Consider the following 11,752-nt stretch of genomic DNA (forward strand, 5'->3'; position numbering starts at 1 on the left):
TCCCACAGACTCGCCTGGAACTGGAGCTCAGAGCCTGAGACTCCCTCCCAATTGAAACAGACAACCACGCCTTCAGCCGCCAGCCCGCTTCGCATGCACCTCTGCACCTTTGTATTTTCCGCACTGCGCCTCCTCTGACTCTCAGTATGCTTTTCTCTTTCCTTCTAGTTGTAGAATTTCCCCTCAGCCAGACTTCCTATGCTTCTGGGTGATGTCCGTTCCATCTGTTAGTTGTATTTTTGAAGTGGTGTTAATGGTCAAGGACTCTAACCTATGGTAATACTCATGTACTGTACCAAGATGCATGTGCAAGGATGCTCATTGCAATACTGTAATACCATCAATCCTTTACCTTTACCTTTGTAAACTGAGTAGGATCAAACCGAAGGACCTTCTGGTTACAGCAGGGATAAATTCCAGTGCCCACAGTACTAAGTGAACTGGCTGCAGGAGGATAAATCACCGCTTCTGAGTGATACTGACAATGTGAAAATTCTGTGCAGAGGAAAACCTAAATAAAAGAAAAATATAAAATCAATTATTATTACCACATTGGAATTTACATCTCAAAAATACTTTAATCAAGATCACATACTGTATGTTCCCTTTACATAAAAAGTACAGAAGTATCAAATCTCTGGAGACACAAAGTAGATTTGTGGTTGCCTGAGGTTGGAGATAAGATTGGGGAGTGGCAGCAAATGGACACAAGCAATCTTTTGGGGGTAATGGGAATGTACTGAAATTGCATGGTGGTGATGGTTACACAACTCTAAATTTACTAAAATGTATACTTAAAATGAATGAATTTTATGGCATATAATTATACCTCAATAAAATTATTAAAAAGAAAAAGCAAGAACACTTTACTCAAAATTCAGATGAATTAACTGATCTTGATGTACATCTAATTTTACAATAGCCAATCATATAAAAAGTTTCCAGTGAAAATAATAAAATAAAATTTTGTCTTGATTATTCTTTGCATTTTAAGATAAATATTTAACATTAGTATTAATGAAAACAATGGAGTAACTTTGAATCATTGTAAAGAAACATCAAGGTTTAATTATAAAATAGACTGTTTTTTAAAAAGTAATAAACTGTTAGAATTACGTTTACCATACAGTCCAGGTATGTTTATAAGTTGATAAAAATAATTTAAAGAAAATAACAAAATTAATCATTTTAACCACTGATCTTTATTTTTGTTGTTAATCCTTACCCAATGATATTTTTCCATTGATTTTTATTTTATATTATTTTTTGATCATATATTTATATATGTATTTTATTGATTTCAGAGAGGAAGGGAGAGGGAGAAAGAGATAGAAATATCAATGATGAGAATCATTGATTGGCTGCCTCCTGCCCGTCCCCCACTGGGGACCGAGCCTGCAACTTGGGCATGTGCCCTTGATTGAAATCAAACCGGGATTCTTCAGTCTGCAGACTGACACTCTATCCACTGAGCCAAACCAGCTAGGGCTCCATTGATTTTTAGAGAGAGTGGAACAAAGAGGGGGAGACAGAGAGCGAAACATTGATGTGAGAGACACATTGATTGGTTGCCTCCCACATGTACCCCAACCAGGGCCAGGGATTGAGCCTACAACTGAGGTACATGCCCTTGACCAGAATTGAACCTGAAACCCTTTAGTCCACAGGCCAGCCAGCACTCTGTTCACTGAGCCAAACTGGCTAGGGTTAAGCACTGATCTTGAACACAAAGGCAAAAAAGGATAATCTATAATTCAGAATACTTACTTGTTAGTTCTAGTTGATTTTCAAATGATTTTTAATTAAATTTTTTTGTCTGATAAAAGCTATAAGGCATACACTCACACACAAAGTATTTAGCATACAAATTATTTTTTGAGTTTATGAACTCTCCATAATAAATGTTAAATGCTATAAATAAAATCAATATTCAATTTTCTATAAAGGAGAAAAAAAATCCCTCAAATTTTCTATGTTCTGACAAGCTAAACAAGTCAGGTTTTAGAAGCCTGATATTCTTGATTATAAGTGATATGATGTTACAGCTATTAAATTTACAAAAAACATAAACACCAGCTTGACAATATCAAGTGAAAATGTGGAGCAACTAGACCTCTCAAGAGACAGCTGGGAGGAATGCAAGTTCAGGACTTTGGAAAACTGTTAGGATTACATTTACCATGCAATCTAGCAATCCTACTTCTAGGTTACTCAAGGGGAAAATCTATCCAATATAATAAAGAGCTAATATGCAAATGGTCATCATGCCATCACACTGGGGCCAGGGGACCTGAGGCTGGGCTGGGGGACCTGAGGCTGCACCCCCTGCCTGACCCTGGGCCAGGGGACCTGAGGCTGCGCCTCTGGCCCTCCGGGGCTTGACGGGGATGGGGCTGTTGGGTCTGGGTCTTGTGCGATTTCATGGCGCGGACAGGTGGGCGGGGACTTGACTCTGGGTCCTGTGGCGCGTCCCAGACTCTGACAGGAGGGAGATTTTCATATACATTTTACTAATTTTCTTTCATCTCTGGCACTTCTATTATAAAGAGCAAATAGCAATATTAAAATATTTCCTCTAAATAATTCCCTTTTAATGTGCATGAATTTCATGCACTGGGCCACTAGTATTTACATGAAAGTCTGTAGGACATGTTTATAGTTGCTTTCTTCATAATAGTCCTAAACTAGAAACACCTACAAAGTTCTTCACTGGTGAATGGATAAATATTTCAAGTCCATTTTACTAGATAAAAAAATCTGGACCCAAAAAGTAAAAAATGTTATAATAGTATCTGTATGACATTTTGGAAGAGTCAAAATTATAAAGACACTTAATCAAGTCAGTGATTGCCAGAGTCGGGGATGGGAGAAGGAACTGACTACAAACGGGCAAAAGAAATTTTCAGGGTGATGAAACTGGTTTATGTTTTGATTGTGGTGGTAGATACATAACTGTGTTTGTCAAACCTCTTAAACGGAACTGATTTTACAGTATAAAGGTAAATTTTACTGTATATAAATTATACTTCAATAAGTCCAATTTTTAAATATTGAGGGGACATAGGGAGTCCATTGGGTATAAACCTATACAGTTTGAGAAACCTCACTCTGAAGGTTTTAGTAAGTAGTGCTTCCTTCACTCTACTTAAAATCATTACTCAAGTGAGAGAGGAAAATTATTGGGGGCAGGAAGACATTAGGGAGTCATAAAAAATTTTACGTAGCCCTGGCTCAGTGGATACCCTGTCAGCCTGTGGACTGAAAGGTTTGATTCCGGTCAAGGGCACATGCCCAGGTTGTGGGCTCGATCCCCAGTAGGGGGTGTGCATGAGGCAGCCGATCAATGATTCTCTCATCATTGATGTTTCTCTCTCTTCCTCTCCTTTCCTCTCTGAAATCAATACAAACATATTAAAAAAAACTTTATGTGGAACACTCTGAATCCTATATAATAAAAGAGAAACATGCAAAGCAACCATCCCTCCGCTACATGCAAGCCATGCCCACCAGCCAATCAGGGGCGAGTATGCAAATTAACCCAACTAAGATGGCAGTGGCCACGGAGCTGGAGTGAGCAGGAGGCTTGTTTTGCCCCTGGCAATGCAGGAAGCCAAGCTTCCTACCTTCCCTGGACGGCCCTGGGCTACGCTCAAGGCTACAAAGCTTCGATAATAGAAGATAAATAAATACACGCAAGCCACGCCCACCAGCCAATCAGGAGCGAGTATGCAAATTAACCCAACTAAGATGGCAGTGGCCACGGAGCTGGAGTGAGCAGGAGGCTTGTTTTGCCCCTGGCAATGCAGGAAGCCAAGCTTCCTACCTTCCCTGGACGGCCCTGGGCTACGCTCAAGGCTACAAAGCTTCGATAATAGAAGATAAATAAATCCCAGAAAAAGAAAAAAAAGGAAAGGCTGGGAGCTTGGGTTGCCGGGGGTGTAGCCAGCTTGAAAAACGGCCCTCAGCCCCTCACCCAGGCTGGCCAGGCACCCCAGTGGGGATTCCCACCCTGAAGGATGTGTGACCAGCTGCAAACAGCCATCAGCCCCTCACCCAGGCTGGCTAGGCACCCCAGTGGGGACCCCCACCCTGAAGCGTGTGTGACCAGCTGCAAACAGCCATCATCCCCTCAGCACCCAGAGAGCGGCCTAAGCCAGCAGGTGGGCATCCCTCAAGGGGTCCCAGACTGTGAGAGGGCACAGGCCGGGCTGAGGGACCCCCCGAGTGCACAAATTTTTGTGTACTGGGCCTCTAGTTTATACATAAGCCTAATTAGGAATGATTGTGATTTATAAAGATCTATTTATTCTATAAAAGGATTTATTATAGGTACCTTCACATAGCAAGCTTTCCTGTGCTTTTATTATAGACTCATTTATTTAAAAATGAACAAAACCCTTTGGGAACACAGCTGTTATAACAAGAAGGGAGATGTCAATCACATCCTATCTGCAAAGGTGTTTCTAAAGAAATGCATGGGCTACCATTTACATTTGATGTTTGACTTTTAAATGAAAATAAAGGTGACAGCCCAGTTCAGTGCTCTTTACCTGGCAAGGAAGAGTGTTTGGCACATTAGTATGTGCTCTTGAAATGTTACAGAATGAACAAAGATAGGCTTTGAGAAAGCAAAGTGATATTAAAGAAAGGTAAAATTAATTTAAAATAAATAAGTACAAGTAAAAAAAAAATAAAGAAATGTATGGGCCAACAGCGAAACAGTTTAGCAGGAAATAATTGGAAAAATGTATTTGGTCACTTATAACCTGTTGGTTTTCTAAAAATTCAGCAAGTCACTGATTGTTTCAACAATGAAAACAAAGCCAGACCGGTTTGGCTCAGTGGATAGAGCGTTGGTCTGCGGACTGAAGGGTCCCAGGTTCGATTCCGGTCAGGGGCGTGTGCCTTGGTTGCAGGCACATCCCCAGTGGGAGGTGTGCAGGAGGCAGCTGGTCGATGTTTCTGTCTCGTTGATGTTTCTAACTCTCTATCCCTCTCCCTTCCTCTCTGTAAAAAATCAATTAAAAATATTAAAAAAAAAACAATGAAAATAAAGAGGAAGAAGAAACATAGTAAGAAAAATTAAGTCAGGTGTAAGCAATGTTTAATAGAACCGCTTTTGCCACCAAATTCTTATAAAGATGTTAGATATTGTCAAAACACACCCAAATATACTAATTAAATAGCATGTACCAAAGAATATGTTCTCAATGTTTGCAGAGCAGGATATATTTTTTAAAAATCACCTGGAAACACCTCGAACAAGTTAGCCAGTTGACTGTTCCCCACAAGCGCCAATATACATCTCTCCAAGATTTTAATTCTTCAAAAAGACTATTCAAATACTCATGAACATCCCAAGTCTTATCTCTGGGGAAAGAGCATCAATTGTTATATTATTTTACAAGAAATCAATATTAACAATTGTTTAGAGCAAATGCTTTTAAATTTGTGGTTTATATCCAAGAATAGTCCCTAACTAATGGTTGTAGAATGGACAGAACAGTAGGTAAAATATCATTTGGAGTCTGTTTATGCTTTATTTTTCTGTGGATAACAGGAAAAGGCATGAATGGTTGAATGCCAAATTATTTTGCTAAGCTACATAAAGGATTATAAGTTAAATAAAGTTTGAGTAGGCTAACATTTGGGGCTTCGACATATGTTGCTTTATTCTAATTGTACATATTATATAATAAAGTTGTTAATTATGGGTGATTCTAAACATTTCATTAATGTGTTTATATTATTCTCAGGAGGTATTTTTTTAGTAATTAAATAATATAGTAATATATAATTAGGTCTTGGTAATATACATTTTTATGTTAAGATCAACTTTAAAAATAGCAAAGGCACCTGGCTGACATGGCTCAGTGGCTGAGCACTGACCTATCAACCAGGAGATCACGGTTTGATTCCTGGTCAGGGGCACATGCCTGGGTTGCAAGCTCAATCCCCAGTGTGGGGAGTGCAGGAGGCAGCCGATCAATGATTCTCTCTCATTATTAATGTTTCTATCTCTCCTTCTCCCTTCCTCTCTGAAATCAATAAAAAGTGTATTTTAAAAAATAGCAAAGGCTTAAAACCCTATTTGCTATGGTCATATGTAACTCAAGTTCCTATTTTTTCCCTCAAGTTCCTTAATCTTTTCAGACTTTTTTTTAAAAAAATATATCTTAATGATTACCATACAGAGAGGAAGGGAGAGGAACAGAAAGCTAGAAACATCGATGAAAGGGAAACATCGATCAGCCACCTCCTGCACACTCCCCACTGGGGACGTGCCCCCAACCAAGGCACATGTCCCTGACCGGAATCGAACCGGGACCCCGGAATCCACAGGCTGACGCTCCATTCACCAAGCCAAACTGGCCAGGGCATCTTTTCAGACTTTTGCTATTTTTGTCCTTAGTTTAACAAATAATAAAATGACATCATATTATTGCAATTTACATAGGCACATCTGTTTTAAGTTAAAGACAATTTTTTTAAAATGTCAGCAACAGCTGACTTGCTAAAATACTTTGAATAAAACAAAAATGGATGTTGAAGTTATCAATTTTTTTCATAGTTCCCAATGTCAGAAAATATATAGAATACATAATAGTTATTGCTATCAGAATGTAAATAATTTTCAAAATAATTGAAAATTGATATTAGAAAGAGGAAGAGAAAGAGAGAGAGAAACAATGACCCTGACACCACTGGCCAGGGCAAAATGGACATAATTTTTTTTTAATATTCACCTGAGGATATTTTTCCATTGATTTTTAGAGAGAGTGGAAGAGTGAGGGAAAGACAGAAATACTAATGTGAGAGGAAACACATCGACTGGTTGCCTCCTGCATGAGCCCTGACCAGGGCCCGAGCCGGAGAGGAGCCTGCAACCTGCTCTTGACCGGCATTGAACCTGGGACCCTTCAGTCCGCAGGCATAACTGAACCAAACTGGCTAGGGCCAGAATGGACATAATTTTAAAAATATGAATCAAGTCTCAAGACAAAAAAGTATAAAATCCCAGGTGCTTATAATAACTAAAAAGATTCCCTGATTATTATATGAAGAGAAAAATGAAACATTTTAAAGTTGACTGTGCTATTCATATTAAGGTCAAATATGTTTTCTGTACTTCCGTTTTAATGTTTAAACTATGAAATTAACATTTGTAGTTTTTTTTCTTTAGTAAAAGTGGTGCACATTTTTAATGCAGAAAAAAGAACAAGCACAAAGAAAATTAAAACCATCCATAATACTCATTCAATGGTAACACTGTTAATATTTTAGTGGGCATGTTTCTAGTTTTGTTTTATAACCTGTTCTTCTTTTCACTTAATTTACCACTAACAACTTTATATGTAAGTATATAGTCCTTTACAACATTATTCTCAAAGGCTGTACATTAAGAATTGATTAGCTGTGCTTTATATACATTATTGTATAGACATTTTAGGTTGCTTAATTATTTGGGTGTTTCCCTTTTAAAATTTAAACAACATAGCAATAAATGTCCTTATTAAGTGCTTTCACAAATCCAATATTACCTCTTTGTGTTAATTCCTAGGAGTAGGATATATTTGAAAGTTTTTGCTTTCTTGAGACATACCATTTAACAACACTCTCCCTCCAACTCAGAATGAGAACTGGTTTTGAACTTAAAGGGGAATAAAAAAAAACACTATGTATTAATGGAATACTGACAAAGTATGAAGAATACATAAATTATGGAATATTCAATTTTAAAGACAATTTTCCTCATTTACAAAAATTCACCTGAAAGTAAACTTGGTTCTCTTGTCATATTCAAAGTAACATTTATATAGATAACTAAAACCTGTTAGTAAAAAGAAATAATTGTAATGGTACTGATCAAAATATCTTTTGAGATAAATACACAACCATTTTTATCCTTTTAAAACTTAAAAAATATACTCACCCAGTCAATAAGACATAGCCTTTAAAACAATTTTGTTTTGGAAATAGCATCTCTCTAAATCACTGGTTCCCAACCTTTTTTTTGGCCATGCCCCACCTAAGCATCTCTGAAATCCTGATGTCTCCTGTGACATAATTCTTATTCTTCAAAAAGTGAACTCCTATTCAAGTGGAGGAAGCCTAAAAGGCCATAACTTGGTCTAAATAAGCTTCCAAAGTACATGGCATCCATGAAAAAGAAGAACAAAAGAACAAAAGGGCAGCTGAAGTACTAAGAAATCACTAAGAAATTGTTTTAAAAAATCTTACCTAATCAAGGTTAATGGGGGGGGAATGAGGACACATCTGTAATTCCTTAACTAATAAAGAATTTAAAGATTAAATAAAAAAATAAAATAAAATAAATAAAAATAAATAAAAGCAGAAAAAAAGAGGGAATATGCTAATTGACCTGCACAGCGTCACAAAGATGGCGGCACCTATCAATCCCATAGGGATCAGGCCTCAACTGGCTGTCAGACATCCCCTGAGGGGGTCCCAGATTGGAGAGGGTGCAGGCTGGGCTGAGGGAAACCCCCCTTAGTGCATGAATTTCGTGCACCAGGCTCTAATAATAATAATATGAAGTGATATAAAAAATTGCAAATAAAGTTTAACATGCAAATAAACATATAATAGAGAACTAAAATGCATAAATATGTCACAATATATATTTACATACTGTATATGAGGCCCCTAGAACCACAAGAAATGCAAAAAATTCACTGTTAATAACTCATTCTCAAATTGCTCCCCTTAAAAACCAAATTGGCCCTAACCGGTTTGGCTCAGTGGATAGAGTATCGGCCTGCAGACTGAAACATCCCAGGTTCAATTCCAGTCAAGGGCATGTACCTTGGTTGCGGGCAACATCCTCAGTAGGGGGTGTGCAGGAGGCAGCTGATCAATCTTTCTCTCTCATCGATGTTTCTAACTCTCTATCCCTCTCCCTTCCTCTCTGTAAAAAATCAATAAAATATATTTTAAAAAAACAAAACAAAACAAAACAAAAAATCAAATTGCCCCACTGTGGGGGCATGTGCCCCACTTTGGGAACCACTGCTCTAAATCAAAGTTGGATCACATGCAGAAAATATATCCTGTTCCTTATAGGAGTAGTTATGCTTCTATAAATACACTAGTAATTTACATTTGAAAAGCTGTATTTTATTTTCACTACACCTTATGTGAATATACACAAGATTTCCATGTCGATCCACATTGATTTTTCCAGGAATGCAAGAAATTCTTCTTTCTGTTTCTTTTGTTAAAAATTTCTTACACAAACAGCATCTATAACAAAAATTGATATAAAAACATACAAGAAGGAAAATGTAAATATAGTAAATTAAAGATTTTAGCTGCATCATACAGCCTACCAAAGAAAAGCATGCCACCATACCTGTACAGCGTTGCTGCAGTATTCCGAGAATCTGGGTTCAAGTACTCAGGATCAAATAGTCTCTCAATCTTCTTACAAAACAGTTTACTAGTAACAACAAATGACCAAGTTAATTTCCTTTATTTATTTTACTAAAGTTATGTCATAGTAATGAAAACAAATGTTGACCTATATGCACATGTAGAAAATAAGATTAATAAATCCGTAGATTTATTAATTCTCTTTGGGAATTTACAAATTAATTCTCCTAATGAGAACTGCTTGATCAATAATCTATTTTAATAGGAAAAAAAAGACATAAATACCTACCTCTCTTTTAGTCTTTTGGTACTGTAATATTCAAGATTGAAGATTTTGGAAATTTAACAATTCTAGGTCTATCAACAACTCAGTAGTGGTAGTGATAAATACACAACCATTTTTATTCTTTTAAAACTTAAAAATATACTGACAATTACCAAAAAATATACTTATAGTTGCCTTTAAAAGTGAATATGCGATAATCTATGTATTCTTCAACCCTTGACTGACCCGCTCCCTCTGGAGGCTGGGCAATGTCTCTCAAGGCCAGATTCGCAAGAAGGTGCCAGTAGAGTAGATAGAGAAAAGGGGAAACACACGCTCTTGGAAGCTGACACGGAAAGTGTAGAGGTGGGTGCAGGTCCTCCACAGCATAGAAGGACACGGCCCCCACTTTGAGGTCCAGTTCCACCCTTAAGTGGGATAGGTGGCCACAGCTGAGGGGGTCCGCTCAGGACTGGACACAGCCCAGTACTGTCCATCGTTGAGCTGCAGTGCCCAGACACCCTCCTTGGGAGTGAAGGACATGATTTTTAGCAAATTAACCTCTCTGAACCTTGTTTTCTCATTCACAAAATGGGGCTAATAATTCCAAACTCATAAGTTTTTAGGAGGGTTAAATGAGATGTTTTTAAAGAGTGCCAGACATAGCATTAAGCATTCAATAAATATTAATACTTTATTAATATGCATAATTTAACTGAATTTTCTAATTAAACTAACTGCCCTTAATTCCAAGTATACCATTCTATCTCCATTTTCCCTCATGTAACAGCTGCTATTAAAGTCCAGATCCAGATTTAGGACCCTGATCCCATTTTTAAGTATTTAGCTCTTAGATAATTCCCCTTTGTCTCATTTCCCTTAATGATTACACTCTTGGATCAATTCCCTATATTATCAATTCCTCTCACTCTAATGCAGTGATTCCCAAAGTGGGCGCTACCACCCCTGGTGGGCGCTGCAGCGATCCAGGGGGGCGGTGATGGCCACAGGTACATTTGTTTTAACTTTTTTTGTATTACCTTTCTATTCTAAGTTCAATAAATAGTTTCATAATTTCAAACTTCAATGTTTCTAATTTACACCTTTCTTTACTATATTTTACGAAAAAGGTAGAAACATTATTACATATATCTTTCTGTTTAATTGCTATTAAAGTGTAAAAAAATTAATTTCCAGGGGGCGCTGAGTAATATTTTCTTCTGGAAAGGGGGCGGTAGGCCAAATAAGTTTGGGAACCACTGCTCTAATGAATCATCCTGGTCAGCAAATAAATATAATTCTCTCCTTTAAAAAAATACTTATGGCCCGGCCTGCATGGCTCAGTGGCTGAGCATCAACCTATGAACCAGGGGGTCAAGGTCTGATTCCCAGGTCAGGGCACATGCCCAGGTTTCAGGCTCACCCCCAGTAGAGGGTGTGCAGGAGGCAACCGATCAATGATTCTCTGTCATCATTGATGTTTCTGTCTGTCTCTCCCTCTCCCTTCTTCTTTGAACTCAATAAAAATATATTGTAAAAATACATCTGGAAAAAATCTATCTAAATCCACTGGACACATTTCTGTCCTCTCCTTACTCTACATGTGACAGCATTCTACACATTTGATCACTTAACTACTTCCACCTGTTTGAAAGCCTTTCCTTCCACCCATTGGCTCCTCCTTCTCAGGCCCCTCACTGGCTACACTCCTCTGTTGAACCTCTAACTAAATTTTAGATAGTCTTTTATTAATATTCTCATGCTAACAATTAGAAAATTAAATAAAGATAGCACTTACAACAGCACCCCGAAATTAAATACCCAAGAATAAATTTAATAAAAAATGAAAAGGATCTTTCCACTGAAAATTATAAAACATTGCTACAATAAATGAGGGGTTATACCATGTTCATGGACTGAATGACTCAATATTATTAAGATGTCAAATCTTCACAAATCTACAGGTTCAATATTAACCCCAAATTATTCTAGCAGGTATGTGTGTATGTGGTGTGTGTGTGTGTGTGTGTGTGTGTGTGTGTGTGTGTGTGAGAGAGAGAGAGAGAGAGAGAGAGAGAGAGAGAGAGAGAGAGA

The 11,752-nt window shown here is 37.6% G+C and overlaps 1 protein-coding gene across 1 annotated transcript in view; it reads right to left on the minus strand.

Annotated features, from left to right (window-relative positions):
• The window catches only part of KIAA1841 (KIAA1841 ortholog), a 43,575-nt gene that overhangs the window by 13,295 nt on the left and 18,528 nt on the right, over positions 1-11,752 (minus strand). Inside the window, exons 8-11 of the mRNA XM_006778569.2 lie at positions 9,374-9,460; positions 9,154-9,264; positions 5,247-5,370; positions 359-511 (exon numbers count right to left, since the gene is read on the minus strand). Of these exons, the coding sequence (XP_006778632.2) occupies positions 359-511; positions 5,247-5,370; positions 9,154-9,264; positions 9,374-9,460 (475 nt within the window). The remainder of the gene's footprint in view (positions 1-358; positions 512-5,246; positions 5,371-9,153; positions 9,265-9,373; positions 9,461-11,752) is intronic.

The sequence above is a fragment of the Myotis davidii genome, unplaced genomic scaffold (genome assembly GCF_000327345.1).
Source record: "Myotis davidii unplaced genomic scaffold, ASM32734v1 scaffold6, whole genome shotgun sequence".
Classification (NCBI taxonomy): Eukaryota; Metazoa; Chordata; class Mammalia; order Chiroptera; family Vespertilionidae; genus Myotis; species Myotis davidii.